Source organism: Lichenostomus cassidix, chromosome 2 (assembly GCF_008360975.1).
Source record: "Lichenostomus cassidix isolate B80296 chromosome 2, HeHo_3.0, whole genome shotgun sequence".
NCBI lineage: Eukaryota > Metazoa > Chordata > Aves > Passeriformes > Meliphagidae > Lichenostomus > Lichenostomus cassidix.
Window position 1 is genome coordinate 105428273 of NC_139482.1, and position 27788 is coordinate 105456060.

Sequence of the window (27788 nt, forward strand, 5' to 3'; positions counted from 1 at the left end):
GAAATGCTTTTTGCTGCTCAAAGCAGTGCTGAAGCAAACTCAGGCTGTTTCTTGAGGTATTCTCTAGCAGGAAAAAAAATCCTATAAGACGGAAGAGTTTCTTTTAACATGCCCATTTTTATCTGAATGCAGGTGTGGCAGGAGAAAATTGAGAATTCACTGCTGGTCCTCATCTCCCAGGAGGCTCCTAAAACCTGCTAGTAGTTAGAAAATTTCATTGAAGAGCTTTTGGATTTCTGTAGCTCTACAGAAGGCAATTGTACCCTGCTACAGCCAGCACAAAAATTGGGTCGTGGCTACATGAGAAGAAACATTTTAAACTAAGGTGTTAAGTCACTTCTACTCATGCTTCTCCTTAGTCTTACCAGACATGTAGTTTAAGACCAGGAATTAGGCTTATTTAATACTCTTTCTGTTCTTGTGTCTGAAGCAGTTTGGTTTTAATTCCAAAATGATAAATCAGCTGCATGTGGAGAGTTTATACCTATGAACCTTATAGCTAATTTATGTCACTTTAGACCACAATCTACTAAAATGCATCACTGTGGAACTGAAATCAGTTGAACTACTTTGTGGTCAAATATATGCTCATTATTGGATGGCTCAATTAGGATTTCTACTATAAAATCAGATTTCTATTGAACGTAGAGCAGAACTGGAGCATTAGAGAAAATTTAGTGTTTTGTTGGTAGGTAACTATAGCAAAATGCTCTCCTTGAGCTGTTCTTAAGACACTACTGGAAGAGTCTCAGTAGAAGAAAATCCTGCCCAAAACAGAGTCCAGAACTGAGGGCATTAATCAGTAGTACATAACATGACATTGCCCTTATTTGTTCCCAATCTTCCTCTTTTTTTATTGTAAAAGAGAAGTTGAAAATGCATCATGTTGTTTGAACTGTTGTATGCAAAATAAAGCAGGGCTATGCACATTTTACTCTGACTTTAATTCCTCTGTATTTCTTAGTTCTGTGTTTTTCAGTTATTTGTGATTCAGTCCTGGCTGAATTAGTATTAATTGTATCTCGTTTAAGCTTTTTGTGCTCTTGTATTAGATTCTAGTTGCACAAGGGAATGAGTAATTACCTAGTGTGTTATCTTGCTCTGACAAGACAGAACAAAGAATTTGAATTCAAGGTAGCAATTTTTGCTGCTTCTTGACCTCAGGGTCTTATTTGCCTTAACTGATCTGATTTGTGCTTTAAGTGTTTTTCTTTGCTATCTGTGGTTCACAAAGACTGAACTGATGGATCAAAGGTTAGACTTTGTAATAATTTTAAATATCAAAGTTAATGTATTGTTGTGAGGAGTATAATTTTGGTTGATGCCTCACCATAAAGAACAGTGACGTGCAATTATGAACTAAAAGAATACCCTAAATAGTTTAGTAAACTCTACTGTGCTGCTATCCTTCCTTTGAAAGCTGTGGATATGTATTTCTTATCTGCTTTATTAGAATGTTTGTTTCAGACAAAGACATTAATTATCTGGTAAGTACTCCTGAGCACCATTATCAGTTCAGCTACTCTGTTACTAATTTAGTACATATAAACATGCTGGAGATTCATTAACCACATTTATCTCTATTTGTATTTACTAAGACTTGTCACAAACATAAATGACAATGGAAGGAAATTAGCGAGTCCTCTGAAATCTGTCAGAGATGTCTACAGTCCATACAGTTTTTGTGACTTATTCTTTGTGCCTCCCTATCTGGCACAGTTTCTTCTTGGCCCAATAGTGGATTGCTGAAGTCTTTCAAATCAATGCTTTTATATGACTTATAGACAACAGTCATAAAAAATGGCAATAACATTTCTGAGTTACTTAATAACAAAAAATGTGTATAGTAATGTAAAGTCACTTGTTCAGCTAAGTCAAAACTAGCAACTTATAAAGTGCAAGCACCATACAGAAATTGCTGTCAGAAAGTTTAAGTCTTGTCATAGCTCTCTCTTTAGATTTATAAGGAAATGTAGTATCGGCATGAACAGATGGAGCACCATCTTTTTTAGGTCCTTATGGATTAAAGCTTTCAGTTATGTTTTGGTCAGAAGGCAATTGTTTAAGCAGTAAGCTCTGTCTGTGTGTCCCTCTTTTAAAATTAACTGGAATATGTGACTTTGTCAGATAAAATGTGCATTTCTATCATGTTTAGAGACTGGGTATATTCTTTTTATTATCGTTTTAAAAATAATTAAACCAACTCTGTCCGTGACACTGTAGACAGTCTTCTATTCACTCTCTGAAATAATTCCTGCAGAACTGCAGTGCAACCAGCAGTTCTCCATCCAGTATATGGTTGATAATACAGTGCTAGTTCTGCCTTATTCAGTTGCATCCAGGGTTTTCAAATTTTTTTGTGTGTTGTTAGTTTGTTTTGACTTTTGTTTGTCTCTAGAGCGTCTGTCCTGACTGTCACAATCATTCTGAAGCCTAATCCAGTTCTCCGGAACACTTGCAAATTCTCTGAGTTTTCCGGAAAGGCAACACAAAGCTTACTTTGCATTCTTCCTTACTGTGTCAGGATAAAATCACATTGAAAGAGAACATGAGCTGCAAAAACTGGGAAACCCATGTTTTACATGCAAGCAAGGTCACTTTACTGATCAGTGCTGTCTCTAAAAGAGATGCCTTAAACTTGCCAAAGTTAAATAAAAGAAATGGATTTCTAGAACTCTAATGAAAACTGCTTGGAACACGCGTTACTCTTCTAAGTAATTCTGAAAAGAAATTGCGTAGTCATATCCATCCATCATTCCGAGTGCCATAAATGCAAGGTGAAAACGGCTGTATCAGTAAAGTCCTCATTGAAACAACTGCTTACACACTTTAGTTTAAAAATAGGACGTAAGGAGTAAGGGAAAAGCGTGCAAAACGGATGTAACACAGACTGTGTAGCAAAACGAGACAGCCGCACACGCTCTGCCCTCTCTCTGCGCCTCCACCGGCAGGAAGGGCTGCAGCGTCACCGCCACGGCTGCGCATACGGCCTGGCGCCGGCCTGCTCCCTCTGCTTTGCGTCCTTCTCCTTCCCTTCCTCCTCCTTCCCTGCAGTCCCGATGGCGGCGAGTGACACGGCAAGGGCCCAGCAGCAGGTGATCGGCGGAGGGGAAGAGGGGGGCTGCGGGGAAAGCGGTGACTTCAGAGGGCTCCTGGTGAGCCCCGGCCCCGTGAGCGGCTCCATGGCCGTGGTGGCAGGTTTGCACCGCCGACCCAATTCAGGTGTTTCATTGCCAGCTGAAAGGCACTTCTCCGGCTTTTCTTTATGGGAATTTGCTGAGTATCGGCTCATCCCCAGGAAGAGCTTAGTGCCAAGCCCTCGGGGCCTTTCTTTCCCCTGCGGGGTTCCGACCCAGGCAGGAACAGCGCCGGGTGGGAGCTGCAGGGAACGTGTTGGCTTGTGTTGGCTTGTGCTCCCTGTCACTTTGCTCACGTTGTCACTGCTGAGAGTGACAGGATTATCCACCGTAATTCAAAAGCTGGTGAGTGTGGGTGTGTGAGAACTGAGCAAAGGTTACTTGCAAAATCACAGAGTCAGTTAGGTTGGAAAATACCTCTGAGATCATTGAGTCCAACCTGTGGCCGCACACCACCATGTCAGCTAGACCAGGACACTCACTGAGTGCCACATCCAGGCTTTCCTTACACATCTCCGGGCATGGTGACTCCACCACGTCCCTGGGCAGCCCATTCCAATGTTTAATCACCCTGTCTGTGAAGAAATTCTTCCTAATGTCCAATCTAAACTTCCCTTGGTGTAGCTTAAGTCCTCTGGATCGGGACTGGATCCCCAATACTTATGGCCTTCCATTGCAGTGAATCCTGTCACATCTGTCAGTAAGATATGGAAGAGCAAGACTTCAAAAAAGTGAAGAAATGATTGGCACACAAGGCTGTGTGGGCTTTATGGGGGGGTGTTTACTTTTGCATTTTTTTTTTTTTTTTAGATTGATGAAATTGAAGCCCTTTCATCTATCTATGGTGATGATTGGTGTGTTGTTGATGAAGATGAAAAAATCTATTGCATTAAGATTAGTGATTGTCTAGATCAACCAAAATGGACCCTCTGTTTGCAGGTATAGTGGTAGTAAAGAGTTTGGGACAAAATTTGCAGTTGGACTGATGCAGGTTAAACCCTTCAAATATGCTTTATTATCTGCTCAGATGGATTAAGAAGCTTTAGGATTGGAATCTGTGATAAGACTTTTTAGTAATAGTTCCTGTAACAGTTCAATATGCTTGTGATATGTTCATTAGTTGCATATCCTAATTCCACACCTGACCAAAACATTTCAGTGTATTTCACCAAAGATTAATTTCTGAAGTGTTTCTTAGGTTGATTTTATGTCTCAGTGAATCTGCTGCAGTTGTTTTTAGATTTGCTTTCTGGAAGGTGTGGAGACAAAATGAAATTTGGATCAACTTAATTGATCCAGCTCCTTACTTTATGTTTTCAGAACTGAAAGCAGTAAGTTTCCTTAGTGTAAGAAACACTGAAGTGTCTACTTAGGGAAGTGTGCTACTACTTATTTAAGTCCAGTAAATATTAGTGCAGCTTTATCAATTTTTTTCTGTACTTTATTTTGCATCCTTATCAATTGGCCCATAAAACATAATTGTATGCATTACCATTATTGGAAATTTACGTGCAGATAGTCAGTTGTTCCTGTAATTCTGTAGCAACATACCCAACTGTTTTCCTGATTTGTGACACTAACTGTAGACTTACTGCTTGACATCAGAGTCCTTCAGTAAACCCTGGCTAGCTGAGAGTAGTCCAATCAATGCATATCCTGAATTTCTTCCAGGTGATTTTGCCACCAGGATATCCAGCTGCAGAGCCACCTATTTATCAACTAAAGTACGTAAAGTTCTGTTGCAAACATTTGTGGTTTCTGAATTGCTACTTTAACTGGTTTACCATGTAAGTGGAAGTTTAGTTAAAATACTCATTGAGTTAAAGTATACCAGCAATGGTGGATGTTTCCAGCAAGGATATTCTATTCTTTATCTTGTTTTTTCCAAGATGTTTACAGCTGGAATCTTGATGGTTGGCAAAGTCGTTTTTTCAATGTAATTGTTCATCACATTTATTTGTGAATGGTAGAAGCAGCATATGGCACAATTTTCATTGCATTTCTTTTCATTCTAGTGCCCCTTGGCTTCGAGGACAAGATTATACAGAACTGGCAAATAGCTTGGAAGAAATATATGTGTAAGTTCAAGACTGTGAAATATAGTAAAAGAGACAATGCATTTTCAGTTTCTATCTGTCCTGCACTTGAAAGTTAAAACACAGGATGTGAAAACATTTGACTGTGTCTTAGAGCATAAGTGGCAGAACAGTTTTTCCTAAAAGCTAGGGGATAAGTAGGTTTTAAAATAAACACCTGCAGAATCTATTAACTGGAATCTGGAACACCATGGACTGTTTATTATCACAGTGTGCAGCTAACATCAAGGCAAAACCAGCATTTAGAAATAACAATAACAAACAGCATTTAGAAATACTCAAATTATGTGGTTTTAAATTGCTGTGAAAGTGGGGTAGAAAATGTAGTAATTTTATATGGCTTATTTATTTCTTTCAGATCCCAAAGATAATATAAAATAAATGAAATAAAAGCATGAGGAAGCAGTCATGCCCCAGATAGTGAAATCCAAGCATCTTGCATAAGAAATGTTTTTTTTAATGCCATAAGGAAGACACCACTTAGCTTGCATAAGGGCTTTTTATTTTGACTAACTGGGTTTCTTAGCTAATTAAGCAATGGATCATTTAAGCCAGTAAAATTTTATTTGAAGTATTAAAAATGCACAAGTATTTTAAGTGAAAAGTTCTGTGTGATCATATTCACCACAATTGTTCAGTGGAGCTAAAAGGACACAGGTTGTCTTTAGTGCTGTCCAGCTTCAAAGGATTTGATGGAGTCTCTAGCACAGGCAGAGCTGCTGTAGGTGGTTATTTAAATGACCTGAGCATCTAACACAAGTTGGCATGTTGGAACTCTGAGCATGGTTCTTTTTTGTTTTGCCACCTCTAGACTCCTGTAGGCTGTCAAATTGGGCTGGTTCAGTTCCCTTGCAGCTCCCTTCTGTTGATATCAGCTGCTGGTCAGAGGCCTCGCTGGTCTGCTCTCACTTTTGTTTGTTCAGCACAAAGTGAAAGTATTTGTACTTTAGGCCGTATATGTAATTTTAGACTGTTTAAAAACCTGGAGTAGTTACTGATGTGCACAGTATTTGTGAAAGACTTTTATCTGTTCAATGTCTGAATGGTTGTTAGATGAACAGAGATACTCAGCATCATTTACGTTCTGTTTGACCAGGTTTCTAGTCCCTGGGGATCTAAGTTGTGTAGATCTGCATTCTAAACCAACATGAGCAATACTGTAAATTGCTATGGAAAAAATTGATAATTATAGATTGCGGGTCTGTTCTGGGAGACACAAAGTGTAATTTACAACTATTCAGAAACTGTAAATGGGTGATAGCTGGACAAATTGCTATTTACTTTTGTAAAACAGGGAAATTTTATTCCTTTTCTAATCTGTCATTCCATCACTTAATAAAAGACTTCAGGTATTAAAGCAGTACTTCTGTATGATAAGCTGTGTGAAATCAGGGTGTTGAATTGTTCTGGAATCTGTCTGGATTTTGAAGTCAGAGCTGCAAGTTCATAAAATCCTTATTTTTGCCTGAATATTTTTCTTCTAGTATGTAAGTTTATTTGAATTTGATTGTTTCCAGCAGTAGTGCTCTGCACATTAAGCAAAGTTTAAATATGTAATTTTGTCACTTACCTGGTGCGCAGATGGTGGCAGTAAGAATAAAATTAATGAGAAACCATGAGATATCTATGGCCCTAAATCTTTAGTTTTGTTTTTTAGACAAACATGCACAGTTTATAAACATTATAACCACTTGAAATGTATTTTGATGCTGCACATAAAAGAGGCATTTCTTAATTCCTAACGTGCATATATAGAACATTCATCTCATCCTCCCCCAGTATCTTAATACACACCTGTGCCCCCTGAGTCAAGCCTCCTAGACCTAAATCTTTATCTCCCTGCCCTATAGTACTGCCTGTTATCCAAACTGTGCTGTATCATTCCAATGCTCCACTGACCTACTGTCACAGTCCACTGATATGTGTTTCACCCAGTGAGCTACTGAGAGAGAGCTTTACACAAGCCTGCCTAAGCTCTTTACCTCACTAGCTTAAGTTCGATTTCTGTGTGTCTGAAATCTGTATGTTATTTGATGTACTTTCCAAGTGAAATCTGCAAAAGTGATTCTTCATTTACCATGAATTTTTACTTCCAGACAGAACCTTGGTGAAAGTATACTATATTTGTGGGTGGAGAAGATACGAGAAATTCTGATAGAAAAGGCACAGTCTTCAGATCCAGGTACTTCAGAAAATACCTGAGGTTTTCATTTTCCTTCTTGTTTCATTGCAAAGTAAGATTTCAGTACAAGTGAGTTTATGCTCACTTTTGAATTAGATTTAAATATCAGAAAACAGTCTCCAGTGTCGCAGCTTATTGTTTTACAGTGGTAGCTTCCCTTTTTAAAAAGCAGTAGGGAAAAGAAGGTTGGGGTGGCCTCTCAACTGGAAAAAGGTCTTCAGTTTTCTCAGGATTGAAATTACGTGTATGAAAGGACAGTGCTGCTCACAGGTGCATTATGCATTGTCCTCTGTTTTGCAAAGGTATTATTAATATCAGTAATTAATTTCTGCTGTTTAGTGCACTGTTGGAGGATTTGGATTCAATAGAAAATAAACTTCAGCGGAATATGCAGACAAATATTCAAAATTTATTCAAAATAAAAATTTCATTTTACTGTATTGGAATGAGAAGTACATTATTAGTAGACCTGCAGTGATTCTTCTGCTGTTATTCTTAGAGAGTTTGTACAAATTCACAGCTGTTCTTTCAAAAATGGTGGTGGTGGGAGTGTTTATACATTAAAATGCTAAACTGCTATGAAATGTGTAAGTGACATGCATGCATGCACATATGGGAAAAGGAGACAGAACTACTTTTCTCTGTCAGGGGTGTTATCTTAGTCCTGTGAGGAATAAAAGACTGAAGAGGAAAAAAAGTTATTTTGAGTGTTGTTTCGTGGTAAGGTCTAGTGTTAGTCTTTCAATAAACTGTGCATTTTGTTGCTACATCACAAACATTGAAGAGGTAGTTTTTCATTGATGTGGCTAAAAGAGCGGACACTGAGAAGTGAAAATTTTACTGACAATATTGGAAGTTTGGTTATTTTGACCACAACCTTATGCCTTGCATCTAATGATTTTCTAGACATTTTGAACATGCTTTATCACCCCTCTGTTTTTTAAATGGAAATACATATATTAGGAAAACTGCGTCATAAGCACATCATAGGCCCTCTGAGTAGGAATCAAACTGTGATATATTAATTTGGCTCTAAATTCAGATGCCAGAACACTGTATATTTCCTCCTTTGTTATTGACTATTATTTTTGTATGTTCTGTGAATGTAGAAAAACAGGATTTTGGGAATCCCAGAATACTTGAAGCATGTCAAAAGAGTTGTTTCAAATCTAATGATTTTATGACCTCGTGAAGTAGCAGTGAGCAGCAGCTCTACATTTTTCCCTGAATGACCAATAAATGACTGGAGTTTTTGTGAAGCATCAGCTTAATTTGATCTCTAAATTTAGGTTAAAGGTAGGATTTTAAATGTTTAATGGAAATAGTAAACATTATTGGGTTTTTCTTAGAAATACTTGGTACTGAAACAGAAGATCTTATGCAAGGATCCTATAGCATATCCCATTAATTCCAAATATCCCATTTTTAATTCTCTGGAAGTTTTTAGTTAATACTGGGCTGAGTATTTTTTAGTTTTGTTGTAATTAATGTTATTATTATGCATTTCATAATTTTTTATGTCAAACTGTTTTTAACTGAAAAGCCAGAGACTTTTGAGAAATAGATTTTGAAATTTTGTTTTGTCTTGCAAAAAATGTGTAATAAATTCTACTACTTGTATCTTAATAGAACCAGATATTAAGAAAACCACTGAAGAAGTTGATGAAGATGATGGAGATGATTTTTTCCTAGACTATCAGCCTATTCAGGAAGATCAAATTAAAGTGTTAAATTACGTTACATCTGAGACTCAGGAAGGTAAAAAATATGCTCTTGTTAATTCTGTTAAAATAATTTAAAAGAGACCTGAAGATTCTGCTTTTCTACTCAGCCTCAGAGTAAAATTAGTAACAATAAAACTATAATAAAGTTTAAAAAATGCAACGTATTTTTGATGGGTTTGTTTGTAATTTCCTGTACTTCTCTTTAACAAGTCCCTTTTTTTAAAGCTGAGACATTCTTTACTTTTGTAGCCATATGCATTGTTTCTGTACTCCTAAAAGAAAAGAAACACTCCCTTGTTTGTGACCCATAGATGAAGAACTGCCACCCATACATCATGGAAACCCAATCACAGATCGAAGAAGCACTTTCCAGGCACATCTGGCTCCAGTGGTGACAGCCAGACAGGTTAGTAGAGATCAGTTCTCTTTTTGCCAGTACTTTGAGCTTGAAAAAATATTATGGAAATACTTGGTATTTGCCAAATATGTTGGTCTATCTTTCTGCCTTTGCATCTTTCTGTGCTAATGTTTTCTGAGATATCTTTTATTTGAGGTTATTTTTGTCAGTTGAATTTCTTCAAGAAGAATTGGAAATAGGACAGTATAGCTAAGGCAGATATTAAATATATCTATTGATTACTCCTCAGAGACATTATTTTTAATGGAAGGCAATTTGCTTGCCAGACATGTTTTCTCAAGCTTTCTCAACTTCAGTAATGTTTTGTATTATGTACTAAAAGTGTGTCTTAATCAAAAGCTCTTCTTTTTGCTAGACTCGTGGTAAGGGTTGAACAATTGCTAGCTTGTTTATTTAGAGAAACATATGCTGAACTGATACTGGTAAATGTTTTGGATTTGGTACTTCTTAAGAGCAAAGAGATAGACATAATGGGAATATCTGTTTTCTGGGAAATACTGACACTTTCAGACCTCTAATAGGACATTTTCTTTTTTTACTGTTCTTTCTGTCAAGTGGAAACTGTGAAAAAAAGCATGTTTGAGGGAAAAGGAAAAACTTGGAATGTAGCAGGCCTTTCTAAACATGACGTTTTTGTGAAATAGGTGAAAAGCAGCATGTAATGGGAAAATGTATGTCATGCTGTTTTCTATTCCATCTTAATTTTGCAGTTGGAAAAGTATGCAGGTGTAAGTGATACTTAATACTGATAAAAAATATTTTCTGGATCTCACTGTTTCCCATATAATAAAGCAATTTGACGCTTCTGCATCTGGAGCATGAATAACGTGAATGTACACAATTCAAGGGACAAGCTGTTTTCATTATGCCAGAAAAATTGTTTAACCCAAGCATGAGGGTACAGAAAAGGTGCTTCTTGGGTTATCACACTGAATATTTAGTTTATTTGATGTCAAAGTGTAAAATTGTTTCATTGTAGTGCTAAGAAGATGCTTGTTTAGCAGTGATATTGAGAGGGTATGTTTGAAATCCCTGTTTTAAAAGGAAGGGGTTTTTCTTTTGTTTTTTATAGGTAAAAAGAGTTCTTGAAAAATTATATGAGAACAAGAAAATTGCAAGTGCTACCCACAACATATACGCATACAGGTGAGACACAAATAGTGATTTTTTTGTTTTGTTTGTTTGCTTGGGTTTTTTTGTTTTGGTTTTTTTTTGTGCTCCTTGACAAATTAATGCAGGACATGCGAAAGAAATTCCTTCCTATTAAATTCTTTGCTAATAAAAGAAATTCCTTGCTCTTAAAACTTTAAGGGAGTAGGTTTCTTTTTTGTAGGGTAAATGTCACAGGTGTTATTTTGAATTTGAGGTCAAGAAAATAGAACATACGGCAAGAAATAAGGTAGTGAAGCAGCATTAGGAATAGAAAAAAAAGGTAGATTTGAACATGTGTTGGAATACTTGGTTTATTAATTCTGAGCATGGAAATGCTACATCATCCTGAATTAAATGTGTTTTTACTTGGGTGAAGTAACTTCTTCCCCACCCCCACCTTATATTTAGAAATAGCTGAAAATATTCAGTTGAAATAAGAGTCAAATCTGAAAGCCTGATGCAGACATCTGGCATATGAAGTTTCAGCTGAAATATGAGAAACTTCAGGGATTATGAGAAACAGGTAAAAATTAGTTTGGCTGTCATCTGCCTCTGGCAACTTTTGTGAATATAGCTTATGTGAAATGAATTGGTTTCAGTCCAGATAGCAGTGTAGGTTTTCTGAGGAATGTAAGTGACAGTAAAAGGGACCCCTTTCATTCCTCGAGAAACCAGTCACGTGAAAAAGCACATACAGATGCTGATCCATTCATGCCCATCCTGGTGTGATCCCAATGAAACATGAAATGAGAGAAAGTGAAACTTTATTTTACCAAAAATTAAAAGCTTCTTCCTAAGTAAAAAGTTTCTGTGAAGGGCATATCTGTTTTTACAGATGATGATCTTGGTTCTTTCACTCATATTATCCATGTCCACTTAAAAAAAAACCCAACATACCTCCTGCATCTTCTTTGTCCTCTACTACTAGAAGCCTCTTTCTCATTGTGTCACCTGTAACTAAGTTCAGAAGTTACAAAAAAAAGTTGGTAACAAGCAGTAGTCCTCTGAGCATTACTTCTGGAAAATTAGACCTGGGCAGCTGTCCTTTCTATGAAACAACACACCCAAAAGTTTACTGCAGTGCCCCCTGAGGAAGGAGATAACATGGAAAATCCAAAGGCAAATTTCAGTAATAGTTTCATGTTGCTGATGAAATACAGACCTAACTAATTGTTCATAATGTTTTTGTCCAAGTTCTTCTGACTTCTAGATTTATACCATAATTTGGATCTATATCTGATAGAGTTGGTTTCAGTTAGATGTAATTATTAGGCTAAAAACCTGGGTATTTTTCTGTTTAAGGACTTTAAAATGGCAATGACTCTGAAGTTAACTACAGTAGCTGAAGTAGCTAAAGTCTGTGTAAAAGCGTCTCAAAACTTGTTTTACTGTACAGATAAATATTTGTGGTTTACCCTAGGCCTCATCCTGTTTTCATGTAAATCTTCTTAGTAGAGAATTGATACACATGTGTATGAAAGATCTCTGAGACTTTATTAATTATGTAGAAATGTTAGTTGATGGACATTTTTAAAATCTACTTTATGTTATTTTCTTTTCTTTTAAAGAATATACTGTGAAGATAAGCAGACATTCCTACAGGATTGTGAAGATGATGGGGAGACAGCAGCAGGTGGTCGTCTTCTTCATCTTATGCAGGTTGTAGAAATTAATCTTTTACTTCTGGAAGTCTTGAATTTGAATTGATTTTAAAAATCACCACAATATAAATAAAGTTGTAGATTATTTTAATTTTTGCTCTGCTAGCGGCCAGACAGATGATTGCTTACTCAAGGTAAGGAATAACACTGACTGTAGCAATTTTTAAGTCTTGGATCATAGGAACAAGTGATGTTTCATAGGTGGCAGTAATGGTTTGGATGGTTTAAAAGATAACTAAGTTTAAATTGCTATGCTTCCTGTGTGGTGTAAGGTACACAGAAAATGAAGACTGGGAGAAGCTGACTGTCAGAGTATGACAGCTGATCTGTGCACAGCCTTTCATGTGGTTTCCTTGAGTAGGTGTAATAAAAAGACACCTAAATATAAACTTGCAGAGTAGAACTTCAAATACAAATGTAGTGGGAGTGAAGGAGTTAAGTTGTTCTGATCACTTAGTCTGTTTTGTTGTGTTTCCTGGTCTGGGTCCTTAGCCCTCATACTCATATATTTTAGTCTTCAAGTGTTGAAATAATATTTGGCAAAGGTGCTACTAAATGTGAGTTGAGATTGATAAATTTTGGTTCATGATGGTAAAACCATAGTTAAAATAGCACAACTACTGGGGACAGCTGGGTACTTCTTAATGCTGTGCCTCAAGTCACTTAGCTGTGTGAGCAGACAAAACATTTTTTAATTTTATTTTTAGATTGCTATCCCCTTCACAAAGGAGTTTTGTTTTCCTGTCCTTTTCTTGCTTGAACATGCTGTTGCTTAATGTGTTGCACTCTTATTCCTGGAGACTTTTTTTCCCTCCCAAACTTCCTTTTTTTTTTTTTTTTCCTGAAAAGAAATATAATTGATGGAAACATTTTGACATTTTAATTTTGAACTTTTTCAAACTTTCTAAATAACTCAAACCAGGCTTGGGAAGCTTAAATAAGTAAACAAACTTAATAATATAAGTATACTTTTTCTTATAAATAAGTAAACTTTTTAATATATGCAAGTATATGTGCTAAGTGTGAAAACATTATGTTATGAAAATAATGCAAAGAAACAATTTGGCAGTTACTGTACCTCAGTTTGTTCTGAGTTTATCAGCTTTTTCTCAGCATGTTAATATATACTTTTGAAAGTAGTCTAAGATTTCATGCAAATCCAGTTTGGAAAGTGACATGAAGTGTCGTCGTTGAAATGTGAATGTGTGTAAATTAGATGGATCATCTTTCTCCGTCTGTAGTCCTAGTTACTGGGAATATTTCTGTTTTGGAAGAATAAGTAAGATAGGGATCGGAAGAGTTCAATTTTTAGCCATAGGAAAAGATAAAAGTAGTTTATGAGCTGATTTCTAGATAATCATAGATTTGCAGGTTTTTTAGCTCCTAAAACATATGGGTATGAATATTGGGTAATCTAAAACATTTATTATTGATGAAATTACAGGGTTTTTTTTTTGTTTGGTTGCTTTTTGAGGAGGGGGGTGGGTTTGTTCACTTGTTTGTTTTTTGGGGTTTTTTGGGTTTTTTTTTGCAATAGAAATTAATCTTGTTTCAGATAAGCCCACCATTTCAAGATAGCACTTCCTGGTTACAAGAAACTGTATTTAGATTAGTACCATCCTGTTTAGTGTCCACAGTAGTTGAGCATCAACTTTATGGCTGATTCATAAATGTAGAGTAGAAAATGCCTGTCACAGAACATGCCCCAAACCTTTTTTTTTCCTTCATGATAATTTGATTTTAAAATTCTAAGAATATTTCTGTTTTCACAAATAATGATAGACTCTTCAAATAGTATTGTTTAAATTAGTCAGAAATCTGTTTTTTCTCCTTAACAGAGATGATTAATGGTTGTTGACATGTGTGTGCTAACAGTACTAAGCTTATAGCATTTTATGTATCCATATGTATAATGCCTGTGCCCTGGCTGTTATTAGCCTCATCCACCAACGCTTCCAAAAATGTGAATAGACAATCTGCTTAGTGACTGAGTAATAATTGATCATATCAAAGAATAAGATGTGTAACTCAGTAATTTTTTTAAAATACAAGATAGTAGACCTTTTTTATGTTTCACATTGGTGTGAACAGTAGACCAGGTTCAATTAAAAGATAACTTTTATTGCTTTATTTTTTTCACAGATTTTGAATGTCCACAATGTGTTAGTTGTGGTGTCCCGCTGGTACGGAGGTATTCTTTTGGGACCAGATCGTTTCAAACATATAAACAATTGTGCAAGAAATGTACTTGTGGAATACAACTATGTACCATCAACGGTATGTTTGTGCCCTTTAGAATGAAAGCATTTGCACATGAACTTGTATGAATTTTCAGTTAGACAAAGCCAGAAGGAAAGTAATACAACCTGTGTGAATGGATAAATATTACACAAATCAAAATTTTCATGAATTCCAGTGAACTATGAACACTGTTTATATTAAAAATAATTGTTATGGGTGACCTTGGAGAATACTTGTGGTTTACAAGAATATTTGTTTTTCATTTCAGGAAGAATCATCTAGACAATCCGGAAAGAGCAAAAAGATAAGGAAGGACAATAAGAAGAGAACAGAACACTAATTTATTTTCTAAAAACTTTAAGAGAATATTTTGCACATATTTATACAAAGAAAACTTGAACCTTGTTGCCTTATTTGACAGAATGGACATATTGTATTCAGAAGAGAATTCAGTAAAGCCATAGATATATTTTCATCTTGTTTTGTGATTTCTTCTGCTATTCTGAAATAGAGCTTAGACCCAAGTTTTCTGTTTCTTATACCTTTGAGCTCTTTGTTACGAGGGCAGGGCAGCATCTTGAACTGCTATTCCACCCCACCCCTTCCCACCAAACAACAGCTGACTAATTGGAAATGTGGATTTCTCATCTTCTTCATTCCTGGATTCAAATACCTGTCTTGTATTAGTAGTTGAATTCTCTAGTTTGTTGTATTGAGAGTGGGACTACCATCACTCATACAGCAGGTAATTTACAAAGTTTTAGATACTCTTTTGTGAAAGGAAAACATGGGGTCGAGTGTTGTGTTTGGAGTGCCTGGTCCTGCCTGTGCCAGTTCCTGATGAGATGGGGACTGCTTGATATAAGAAAGACTAAACATGGGCACTGAACCAAGAAATGTGATGAAACTGCTACAGAATTTCTTTGAGAATTTTTCTGTGACGGTCAGCACTTCAGGAGCCTGTGGAAAAGATGAGAATTTAGTGTTGCATAATTAAAGAAACCAGTGAAATAGACCTTACACGTCATCCACTAAGTGAGCAAAATGAATCCCCTATCCTTTAAAATATCTGGAAACGGCCCATCACAGTGGAAATGCATTTGTATTTTCGCGTAATTTCTTTCAGAGCATGAAGTGCTGTCTCTAACTGTCTTGCAGACACTTTCGGTTAGAGAAGTTACATTCTCTTCCTATTTTTGTTTGCACGCATTTCCTAAGTTTAAACTTCCTTTATTCTAAGAAGAAGATCCAGCAAGAGAAAGAGATTGCAAAAATGTCTGACAACAACTCTTTAACTTTTTAAATTCTGCTAGGACATTATTTTTAATGTTAAACCGAAGCAGCAATTTTAACCATTTTTATTACTGAATACACTAAGATTTTTAAAACATACTGCCTACTTGTGGAAGAGTTAGAAATTTCATTATCTGGCAAAAGAAAAAAGGGATTATAGAGTGAATTTATACCTAAAATACAGTTGCCTGTCATGAAAATATGTCAATGAAAAGTCACATTGCCAGGTAAATGTGGATTGTGGCTTTCATTTTGTCTTGGCCATTCTGTTGTCTTATCTTTTTATTTTACTGTTTTTGCTTTGTTGTTCATATAAATGAATGGGGAGTACCACTGAAAACAGGTTAGCCTTTTAGTGTGTTCTTCTGTGCTATGCATTTATTGCCTGCATGTCTATTTCAGTAAAAGATGAAAGCAGTTTACTACCTGCTTTAATACTTTTCTAGCTAGATGTGTTCTAGACTCATGTAATCATAGTCATAGCCACACACACAAAAAAACTCTGCTAAAAGCTCATAAAGTGGATCTCCTATCAAACTTCACTTTGAATGGATGCCTTGCAACACACAGGCTTTTCAAGCATGGCGTGGAAGAATTGGACATTTAAGATTTCAAGAAAGCAAGTTAGATCTACGATCCAGTAAGGAATTTTGAGGGAGGGAGAGGGAATACAATTAGGTAGCTATATACTGGTGGAAAGCACTCCAAGATTTAAGCCATGTGGCAAGGTCAGCTGGTTCTCGTGAGAAACAGTGAAACTCTGAATTTCCTCTTGAGGCATCAGCACAGCTGACAGATGAAAAGCTACTGGTATTACTTAGTAATTGTGCCATATTGTGTTTTCTGCAGTACCTGGACATGAAATAAAGCTTAAACTAGTAATGGGCATACATACTGTGAAGATATTTGTACGGATAATAAAGTTTTGCTTTTTTGTACTGCTGCCATTCAAACATTTAGTAAAAGCACTTGGCAAACGCTAATGAATTTGTTCCCACAACAGAGGCAAACACATGACAGCCAACGTTTTTCAAATTTAAGTATCTAAAATTAGACACCAAAGTGTTTTTACAACCCATAATGAAAATGATTGAATTTTTACAACTGTAGAATACTCACAGCTCTCTGCAAGTGGCTTCATTACTCATACGAAATACAAGCATTTGTGGAAGACACACAGTTTTTCCCACCAGTGTGGAAAGGGGAGCTTCATCCTGTTAATTACCAAGCTCTCATTCTCATTCAGGGAGTCCATATTTGGTTCCTTGGTTCTGGGGCAACAGCAGCTGATGCTGTGTCACTGAGGCTGCTGGTAAGATTTTTGAAACTGATTTCAGTGAGAATTTTGAACCGATCTTTGAGGGTTGGACCATTACAGGTTAACTGCTCTGGTAAGTAATTGTATTTATGCTTATATACATTGTATCAGTTTTCAGCCCCAGAGTCCGAAAAAAGCTGAAGAGCAACAGAAGAACAAAGTTGATCATGCCTTTGGTCAGCAAAAAATGTAACAGTAGAGAGAGACTATAGGCTTGCTGAATTGCTATGATGTCAGGTAAACAAAAATGAAATTAGATAGTTTAAATTCTCATTAAGATATATGTACACAGGATTAAGAAAAAAAATTAGAAAAATGTTGTACATAATGCTAGCAAGCAAAACACATCAGGAAGGGAGGGAAGAAAGCCAGAGGGAACCTCAAATCAACCCTCCTGACCTCCACAGATAAGAATCAGGTTGCTTAAAGAAGAACTTGCATTTTAAAAGATGAGCTTGAAAAAACGGCATATTTCCTAATCAGAACTGTACTAGAGTTATACATGCATTAAAGAATCTTAAGAAAACTAGATTTATCTAGCATCAAAAGCTTTAATTTTTTTACCCTTCTGAGACAATTTTTTTTTTTATGCTCATTGGATTTTTGACCCATCCTATTTTAGCTGTTAATGAATCTCAACATTTTGGATAACTTTGCCAGATACAGCTTCCTTCCCAGACTGACCTGACCTGGATACCCAACATGCTCAACAGCACTGCCGAAACTCCACATGCAGCTGCAACATGTAACAAGACTTGGCCCACGCAGGCACCGAGCTCTGAGTTCTCACTGGGTGTGTTGGTGCTGCTGGCTTTCCTCATGGTGTTGCTGTCTCTGGTGACCATCCTTGGAAACATCCTGGTGATCCTCGCTTTCATTATGGACAGAAACCTCAGGCATCGGAGTAACTATTTCTTCCTGAATCTTGCAGTTTCTGACTTTGCAGTGGGTAAGTGAAGAGCTGTGGAGCCATGTGCTAATTGTGTGCTAGGACTCTTAGGAGCAGCAATGGTGTTTATTTTGTGTGTGTTTTCTTCCCAGCTGTGTCTAGGGGAAGAATGAGGAATGGTGGAAGCTGCATGATGTGTTTTAAGAGCCTATGATTTTTCAGAAAAAAAAGGGATGCTTTTTAGGTAAACAGATAATGTTTAATGTCACTGCTTCAGGATAAAATACTGCTGTGTGTGAATTTTATGGAATAATGAAGAATGGGAGTTGTTTGTGAAGAGTTTTCGCTGAAGTCTAGATAGTCAAATCAAACACGGCCTGTATCGTCTGACAGATCTTGCATACATGGTTGATACCTCCTGTTGCAGTCTGCTATCACACAGTACAAATCATCACCTGAAGTTTGTGACTAAATAGCAACAAATAGTATTTTTAAACATTTTGCTGTATATGCTCCAGATTAATTCCTTAGGAATATGTGTTTTTATAGGTAAATAAAAACTACAAATCAAGCAATTTCTAAGAAGTTTGATGCTACATGTATATTTATACATAGGCACCCTTTTAGTTTTGAAACTCGCACTGAGAAAAAGTACAATTAAAACAAAAGTGTGATGCTCAGGTGGAGACTGATGTATTGCAATACATTTCATGAAATCTGTATTCTGACTTGTCATGTCACAGCAAAATATTTTAAAGGTTTTTTATTCACCTATGCATTTAAGATGTATCCTCAAAGAACAGAAGAAACTTTCCTTCAAATTTATTGCCAGTGCCAGAAATGCTGTCAGGGGCACAGCGTCTAATAGTCCTGTCCTTGTGATGTCCAGATGTCTTTGTATAATGTTTTCATACCTTCCTCTATATGCTTGATGTCTTTTTCCAGCTTTTATGTGCTTTGTCATGCTGCAGAGGTCTTGCTGCCTGCTGTCCAGTTACAGTACACAGGAAAAAACTACAGCAGTGAGATGAAAACCAGTGGACAACGTGATGTTCTGTCATCTGACTCACAATCTAGCACTATACTGAACAAATATATAGCTGAGAAGTATGAAGTAAATAGTGTTCTCTGTCAAAGAAGGAAGTAAAGCTTCCTTGGCATTACCTAATTTCCATAATTTTTTTTCCCATTAAATTATGTTTACCTGAATGTCTAGTTTTTAATTATAAATTTGGTTAAAAGCTTTGCCTTTGCCTTAGTTTGACTTTAGAGTCAAACTGATTTGTATTTTTGTAGCTACATAATTTAGATTCAGGGTATGCCTAAATTATCCTTACTTTCTGCTTGATCTAAATTGCTAAAAGTTTGCAGAATCATTTGCTTATTCTTTTAAGATATCTACCTGATTTTGACATTCAGCAAATTTTGCTTTGTCTCTGTGCTTCTGGACCTATGGCGGGATTTGAATAGAGATGTCTTGATTCTTAGTAGAGGGACAATAACAGGAACTGTAAGATTTTTATGAAAATGGGAACTCTCAAGATACTTTTCAGTACCTGTTGCAGGAGTACACACTATTATGTAGTAAATCTAAAGTTGAAACCACAGCTTTTTTCCCCATGTGAATGTTAAAATCTGTAATGTTTTGATCAAAAGACCAAGTGTCAGTTGCTCTGTAAAAGCAGTGATTCCATTTATAGTGGCGTCGATGCTGTTCGCTACTTTTCTGCATCCCAGCTGAAACTGCACCGTTATCTCTTCAGCCTCCCAAGGCTGTGTTGTGACTCTTTGTAGGGTGGTCATGTCAAAATCTATTAAGATGAGGTCATACTGGCAGTTTCACAACATTTGGATTTAGCAGCTTAAATTTAGATAGTCATGGGTGTGGGTGGGTCACTCATGTGAGTTCCCATAGTTCTATCAACTCACCACTGAAAAGTGGTTATTATCAAGATGAATGATAAGAAATGTTAGGCTGCGTGTATTTAAGTAACTATTTAAGTGCAGTTCTTGTCAGCCTTTTGATCATATAGTTTTGAAAATTAGTGGGAAACTCATATTTCTATAAAAAGTTACTTCTGGAACACTTTCAGACTCATATGCTTCTAAGAAGATAGAAGCATGGCAATTGGATAATTTGTTGTAGAAAACAGTGAATTACATTGGGGGAAAGATGTTTTTGTTTGTTTTAATTTCAGCAGATAATACAGAATAGTGTTTACTTCAGCAGGTAAAACAGTCAACTGCTCCTTCCTTTAGCAGGTGATGTTAGTTGGAGAAGTAACAATGATACATAATAAACACAATACACCTTTCAGAGAGGTATTAATTATGAGAATGTTATTAGTACCAAGTTTGTAGTAGAGGTTCTTTGGTTGCAGGATAATACAAAGCCTTCCGTGTGGCAATTCCAGTCAGTATTGGTCATGCTTTTATCAGATACTGCAGACATGTTTCTCTGCTCTCATGCAGTGCAGTGCTGACTGACGTGTGTTTGACTTCTTTTCATAGGTGTGTTCTGTATGCCGTTGTACATCCCTTATGCCCTGACAGGGACATGGCACTTGGGAAGAAGCCTGTGCAAGATCTGGCTTGTGGTGGACTATCTCGTGTGCTCAGCTTCAGTATTTAACATCGTCCTTATCAGCTACGACCGTTTCCTGTCAGTTACAAAAGCTGTAAGAATAACATTTCTCTTTATTGCTTTATATATATTGATTATATTATTTTGATTATTGATTATATATATATTGATAATATATATATAATATATATATTTCTATAAAATTCAGAGAGTTTCCCAATTAACACTTTAAGCTAAATGGTGCTTTGTTATTGGTAACATTTTTAAATGGAGAAACAATGATGCTTTAATGTTGCATTGGGACTTAGAGATAGGATATTGCCTTGCCTATGATTTCAATGTTACCCTCCTGTCACCTGCACCAGAAGTTATTCAATTACACTGCACAGGAGGTGGGAAGGTCAATGTGGGAAACGGACAGCAGGCATGTGGACAGCTTGGACTTTGGCCATTAGAAGTGGTGGTGGTGATGAAAATTACGTTGAGTCAAGGATGTTCTTAGGCTTGGATAAATTTTGTAAGAAGAGGGTATGGAGAGACATATGAGATGGACTAAATGAAGACCAGATGAGGATCTGAATTACCACAGGGGGTGATTGACATGTGCTGACAATGAGCATTTGAATGGAAACTGATCCCTTGAAGCAAAAAGAAAGAATCAAAATATGTGGACAGGTAATAAATGTTTCTTGAGTGTTGCCATTCTTCTGTTTCAGAAGATATCCAAGGAATCAAGTAATAAATATTATCATTCACTATTTCTAAGCTCTACTTGGTGTTTGGTTGTAGAATCATGGAATGGCTTGGATTGGAAGAGACCTTAAAGATTATGTGGTTCCAATCCTCTGCCATGGGCAGGGACACCTTCCACTGGGCCAGGTTGCTCAGAGCCCCATCCAACCTGGCCTTGAACACTTCCAGGGATGGGACAGCCTCAACATCTCTGTGCAACCTGCTCCAGTGCCTCACCACCCTCACAACAAAGAATTTCTTGCTAATATCTGATCTAAACCTATTATCTTCTGGTTTAAAGCCATTGCCCCTTGTCCTATCTCTACATGCCCTTCAGGTCCCAGAAGACTGCAATCAGGTCACCCCAAAGCCTTCTCTTCTCAAGGCTGATGAGTCTGCTTGCTTGAATGACATGAGTCGTGTTAGATTGGGAGGTTCTTATCTGTGAAGTGCTGATATGATGCCTACTCTCTTTCTGTCCTTCCCCAGTGGTGTGGTTTTACAGTTGGTTTTTGCTGGTTTGTTGGGTTTTTTTTTTTTTTTTTAAGCTAAACAGTAAAGTATAAAAATTAATGTATTTCAGATATTAATGAAGTTGCAGAACTCAGAATGTGAAAAATATAAATTAAAAGGGCCCCTGTAACCCAGCTGAGATCCATGTTCTTATGCAATTGCTCATGGTCTTAATTTACATGATCGCATTCTGGTTTTCTACTTTAGGTTAGGATGGAGTGAGTCCAGGAATGTGTAACAGGCCTGTTATCCAATAAAAAGAAACCATGCTTCCTCACAGACTTGGTATCCACCTCTGCCTTTGTGGCAAACCTAACCTATGACCAGGGTCCAGTCACTCCAGACTTAACAATTTGTGAAGCTGTGCCCAGCTTCCTGTTTTCTGCCTCTAAATTGAGCTGCTTGTGGTCTTGCAAAGGGTGGCAAATCCATTACTGCAGACATGGAGCTGTGCACATAGCTAATATGATGTTTCAACACGTAGAGGAGTCTGAATCTTCAGGCTACAGATATTTAAAACAGAGAATCCAAACCAATGTGTATAACCCTGCACTACTGCTCTGATACTTGCTGATGAAATAGGGACAATGCCCTTTGTGTGGTGTGTGGCTGTGAAGGTGCCATTCATTAATATTTGTGTACCATGCAGGTGCTCTTCTAATGAACAGCATAGGAAGCTGATGAGAGAGGCCAGAATTTGAGGAAAACCTGAGATGTCAAATGTTGAACAGAGGAAATGAAATTATCCATCTTTTCAATAACTTACCTTCTTGTGCTATAAAAGATGCAGGGGACCAAGAGGATGTGTTGTACATGCTGGCTGAGCTGTTACAGGGTGGCCTTAGCTCTTGTATTTCCAAACTTTGGATGATATTATTTTAATTCTTACTATGCTGTCTGGGTAGACATAAAAGCATCAAGATTTTCAGTAATGGAATGAGCTGTTTACAAGGTAAAGTTAATGTTAAAATAGAGTGTTTCAATGAAGCAAGGGATGTTGTAGTATATGTCTGGGATAGATTTTTCTGCTATGGCAAGAGGAAACTATGAAAAATTACATTGTCTGGTGTTTGCAGTCTCACATGGCAATATAGAAGGCTTCTACTTTTGCTGTGCATATAGGAACACCTACAGATGCTTTCACTCTCTGCTGAGCCTGGGCTGATGAATCATGAACCCGTTCCTTACCAATTCCTTATTGCAGCTTTACTGTGTGGTGGAAACAAGCTATGTCTTTTCATATCTGGAAGCCAAATGGTAGTTTAGCCATCATAATTTCTGCTACTCTCCTATTGCCAGTATTAAAATAAATCACAGAGCTACAGTGTATGGAGAACAAGACTAGCAGTTTTTCAGAACCTTACATGGTGAAGATGTTCTAGGTGTCTGGGGAAATACAAAACAAATATTACATTTGGCTTGATTACGTATGTTTTTTTGACATAATTTTTCCAAAATGTTGTCTGAATATGTGACACGCCCTCTTTCCTTGCAGGTATCATACAGAGCCCAGCAGGGAATAATGTCCAACCCTGCCATCAAGATGGTGGCCATCTGGGTCTTTGCATTTCTCCTGTACTGCCCAGCCATCCTGTTTTGGGAGCATGTGGCTGGACACAGCGTGGTAGCAGCAGATCAGTGCTATGCTGAGTTCTTCAACAACTGGTACTTCCTCCTGTGTGCATCCACCCTGGAATTCTTTGTGCCTCTGCTCTTGGTGACCTATTTCAACATGCACATCTTCCACAACATCCAGAGGCGCCAGCGGCGTGGCAGCATGCAGGACTGTGTGCATCCAAGGAGCAGCAGCCTGTCCTGGAGGTTTTGTGGCTTGCCAAGGCCAGGGGCATCATCTCCTCCATCTGAAGCAGAGGACAGTGTCTCATCACTAACTGCATGGAGACCAGCAGTGATGGCTAATGGTCCATCTCGAACAGAAACCAGTTCTACAGCTCTCAAAAGGAACTTTTCTGTTTCTTTCTGTTCAAAGACTGGGTCAAAACTGCAGCGGGACAAGAAGATAGCAAAGTCTCTTGCCATAATTGTATGTGTGTTTGCCATTTGCTGGGCCCCATACTCTTTATTAATGATTATTCGCGGGGCCTGCCAAGGAAAGTGCATCCATAAGTCCTTGTATGAAGTGACCTTTTGGCTTTTGTGGATCAATTCCTCTTTGAACCCATTTCTTTACCCTCTCTGTCATATGAGGTTTCGAATGGCTTTTCTGAAAATATTATGTCCCAAAAAGTTTGCAACATTGAGATCTAGTAACACACCTTCTGTTTAGAGAGATAAAAGAAATGTCTTACAGATAAGGTTCCTCTGTTATTTAGTGATATCTTTTCATATGTATCATCAGCATAAACAGAGGAAAAAAACACTTGTTTGCTAAATGACATTGGTTAAAAGCGCAGCAGAGTTGTGTATTTGCCTTGATATTGCTAATTTTTGGGATCTTGATTTTGGTTTTGCTGGTATGATGCCAGATTAATTACCATCTAGTACATTTAAAAGAATAACAAATTTCACTGGATGTTCTCTTTGGTTGTGGGTGTGAGGTACATTTTTTCCCTTCTTTTTTTTTCCTTTGTTTAATATATAGAGCTGTCACTGTGGAGAAACTATCGCTATCTTTTTCGAGATTCACTTTAAGGAGATACCTGCTCATGTATGTCTTGAAGTAAAATTTATGTCCTATTTGTGAACCTAAAGATATCAGTGAAGAAGCAATTCTGCTACATTTTTGAAAAGTTATAAAAATACTCACAGAAACAGTATATTTTCATTTTATAAACTATTGTGTGCTTGTTATAATCCCCATAGTGAGCAATATCCAAGTGAATGGACTGCCTAATCTGCCATATCTGTCCTTTTCAAATTTTAATGTAGTTCATACCTGGCATTGCAGGACACAGTACTTGTAAGTTAGTAATTCTGAATAATTTTCAGAGAATTTAATTTTCCACGGTAAGAGAATTTTGAGATGAGTTATCAAAATTGTCACAGACAGAAATGGTCTTTTCACCCGTACTGTTTTTTCCCCTGACAATGGCTGCCTCTTTGGTCACGCTTAAATGATATGTAGTGCCAGATCTGTGCACTATGTGATTGCCTAAAGGATAGGCCAGGCTTGGGCACATGGTCACATTCCTGTTGAATTAGCAGAGCAAGCAAGGCTAAGTTCATACTGGATTTATGATTTTGGCTGGCTGTGCGAGAATAGACAATAGTCCCTCTGGTGTAAAGCTTTGCATGTGCAAAGATATTCCATCAAAATGTCTGGAACAAATTTGATCTGACAGAGTGATTTTTATACTACATCAGTTCTTTGTGTCCTGTTACTGTGACATTATATGGATTTTCTCTGCCACAGAATAAGTATCAAACTGGATTTTTTCTATCAGGGAGCAAAGGCCGTATTCACTGCTTGAGAACGGGGTTTACAGATGTCTGGAAGCTGACACACAGATGTCTTAACCAGCTCTTAACAAACAAAGCAGTTGAATGTGCAGTGCTGAAAGGAGTGAGTAGATGTGTTGGAGAAGGCAATGGAGCTTGATTATACCCCATTCCATGTGCCAAACTTTCTTACCATGTGTTGAGTGTTGCAACTCACCCAGAAGGCTTTCACGGATGGGTAAGTGAGAGCCACTGGCTAAATTTCTTTTTTTATCGTTTTATGTAATTTTATTCCTCTTCGCTTATAAATACAGAAATTTATAAAATATGGAAAGAGAAATCATGCACAGAACAATGAACAGCAGTAGTCAATTTAAATAGTTTTTCATCTAATTTGAACTTGGCTGTAGAAGTGTTGCTTAACAGAGTACTCCTTTGCAAACACAATACAAATGAATGGAAGCAGCTTAATTATAGCACAAAAGTTGATGGCTTTGAAGAGCTAGATGTCTTTCTGTTCCGAGGTCTGGAACTGAAGTCTTCTCTTGCCAGTTTTCACGCTGGTGGAAGTTTATCTTTCACCATTCATTCTCGCTGTGCTTCCTTGCCTCACACAGATAGTGTTATGGATTGCGAGACGGATTGCTAAAAGAGATGCAGCTTCAGGAGGAGGTCATGGATTCAGCACAGCTGTTTTTACTGTCATGAGCTGTGGTGCTGGCATAGATTTTGTGGGGTTTGTTTTTCTGTGATGCTCAAAAATGTAAACACACACAGAGAATTAAAATATTTAGTGAATAGCTGGTGTATTAAACATCTGTTAAATAGAGCAATTGAAGATAGGCCCAAGATGGAAATGTATTTTAGTTGTCTGCTTTTCTATCCCTATGCTTTTAGTATAAAAAATAAGTTTGCCTTTTGTACTTAAAGAATGTGTTGTTTATTTTGGAAAAAAACCTCACAAAATTATTAACTAGGTAAACTGGGTCCACCTTTTGCAGTGCTGGAAAACTAGTTTGTCAGGGAGTTTGCCAGACAGCACAATCTGCAGCGAATTTGAAACAAAACAGCGTGGTGAAGTTCAGTGTTTTTAAGTTTCCATTTTATACACAGTGTTCAAACTGTCTTCTCACACCACTCCTATATATTAGGAGAATTTGTTATATTTTTCTAAACACTGAAAATTTTGCTTAGTGCTCCCAGGGTAAGTCAAGCACTGGGTTGCTGTGCCCACAGCTTAAAATGTCTTGGTCAAGGTGGTATCATAAATCTTCTCCCTTGTAAATCATAAATAAGATGTTTTTTAGGTTTATGGTAAGATACTTAGTCAGCATTCTTTCTTATGCCCTGACTCAAATGGACTTTGCTTGCCAAAGAGTTTTCTAACCCAAGTCTCTCTGACCAGTCACTCATCCAATTCAACATTTCACGTCCTTGAATTTTCTTCTTTGCAGAAGTTCAATAGGCCTTGTAAATACATGGTGACAGTAGATACATGATTTTGTGGGCTTCAACTCAAACCACACCAGTGTTTTTCTCACCTGGCCCTCTCAGCTTTTTAAAAAAGCCCAACAAATAAAACATACATGTTGGAAGAAATTGTGTTATCTTTTGTTTGTTTATTTCTGGAATAAGTATGAAACCCTAGTGATTCTCCTAATGTCTGTGTCCTTTATTTCCCAAAGGAAATACCATATAGATTTTTTTTTCCCTCAGCCCCATGAAGGACTATGACTAAAATTTAAAAATTTGATTTATTACCTAATTTTAAAAGCAAAGGACTGCTTTTCCCTTGTCCACTAATCTAGTATCAAAGAATTTTGTCAAAAAAGAAAACCAAGTTGTTCAGGCATGATTTAACCTTGGCAAGTCCATGCTGACTGTTCCCAGTCACATCTTCCTCCCCCAGGTCCTCAGAAATACCTGCCAAGAGGACTCACTCCATGATTATCCCAAGTACTAAAGAGAATTTGACCTCTTGTGCAGCATTTGAAGTTGGTTGCAACATTTGCCTTTCTTCCATTGTTGGAAATCTCCCTTCATCACCATGACCATTTTAAGAGGGTAGAAAGTAGCCAAGCAAAGGTGGTAGCTGGTTCTCTTGACAGCCTTGAGTGCAGCCCAGTGGGCCCCATGGACTCTTATGGGTCAAGTCCCCTCAAGTAATGCTGTTTTACACTCAGCTGATCCTGACAGGCCTCATCCTTGAACTCATTTGCCAAGAATGGAGGAAAGGGAGACCTAGTTAGTGAGGAATGAATCAAAGAAAGCACTGGGTACCTCAGCCTTATCTGCACCTGCTGTCATTGGAGAACTGGTCCCATTCAGCAAAGCAACTACTTTTTTCTTGTTTAGCATTTTGCTGTTAATGTGGTGGCTGAAGTTGCCACGCTGCCTTTTTGCGCTGTAGTCTCCCTCGTTAGCCTCTGTCCTGATGCATCTGCTTTTT

General features: G+C 37.3%; 2 protein-coding genes across 4 annotated transcripts; both read left to right on the top strand.

Moving 5' to 3' along the window:
* Nucleotides 1-2941: 2941 nt before the first annotated feature.
* IMPACT (impact RWD domain protein) lies at nt 2942-15086 on the top strand. 3 transcript variants are annotated; one of them, XM_085052708.1, is made up of 11 exons: nt 2942-3095; nt 3948-4076; nt 4809-4861; nt 5153-5215; nt 7330-7415; nt 9045-9173; nt 9451-9545; nt 10630-10703; nt 12278-12368; nt 14513-14647; nt 14880-15086. In XM_085052708.1, exons 1-11 carry the CDS (start codon nt 3060-3062, stop codon nt 14949-14951), a joined length of 963 nt encoding a protein of 320 aa, XP_084908834.1. In that variant the 5' UTR covers nt 2942-3059; the 3' UTR covers nt 14952-15086. The 3 variants fall into 3 exon arrangements, 2 of the variants coding, with proteins under 2 accessions (XP_084908834.1, XP_084908833.1); XM_085052707.1 differs by lacking the exon at nt 2942-3095 and adding an exon at nt 3129-3482; XR_014850075.1 differs by lacking the exons at nt 2942-3095; nt 12278-12368; nt 14513-14647; nt 14880-15086 and adding an exon at nt 3120-3482 and having other exon boundaries at nt 9389-9545; nt 10630-10684.
* Nucleotides 15087-15221: 135 nt separating this feature from the next.
* Nucleotides 15222-26938, top strand: LOC146441915 (histamine H3 receptor-like). Its single transcript, XM_085052709.1, has 3 exons — nt 15222-18171; nt 20623-20789; nt 23436-26938. The coding sequence occupies exons 1-3, from the start codon at nt 17925-17927 to the stop codon at nt 24225-24227; spliced, it is 1206 nt and encodes a 401-aa protein (XP_084908835.1). The 5' UTR covers nt 15222-17924; the 3' UTR covers nt 24228-26938.
* The last annotated feature ends 850 nt before the right edge of the window (nt 26939-27788 follow it).

Excerpts from the sequence above, each read along its gene's own strand:
- IMPACT (XM_085052707.1), top strand. The coding sequence starts at position 3,183 with ATGGCCGTGGTGGCAGGTTTGCACCGCCGACCCAATTCAGGTGTTTCA. Across the intron at positions 5,216-7,329 it reads AGCTTGGAAGAAATATATGT|ACAGAACCTTGGTGAAAGTA; the intron begins GTAAGTTCAAGA and ends TTTTACTTCCAG. Across the intron at positions 9,174-9,450 it reads TACATCTGAGACTCAGGAAG|ATGAAGAACTGCCACCCATA; the intron begins GTAAAAAATATG and ends TGTGACCCATAG.
- LOC146441915 (XM_085052709.1), top strand. The coding sequence starts at position 17,925 with ATGCTCAACAGCACTGCCGAAACTCCACATGCAGCTGCAACATGTAAC. Across the intron at positions 18,172-20,622 it reads AGTTTCTGACTTTGCAGTGG|GTGTGTTCTGTATGCCGTTG; the intron begins GTAAGTGAAGAG and ends TTCTTTTCATAG. Across the intron at positions 20,790-23,435 it reads TCCTGTCAGTTACAAAAGCT|GTATCATACAGAGCCCAGCA; the intron begins GTAAGAATAACA and ends CTTTCCTTGCAG.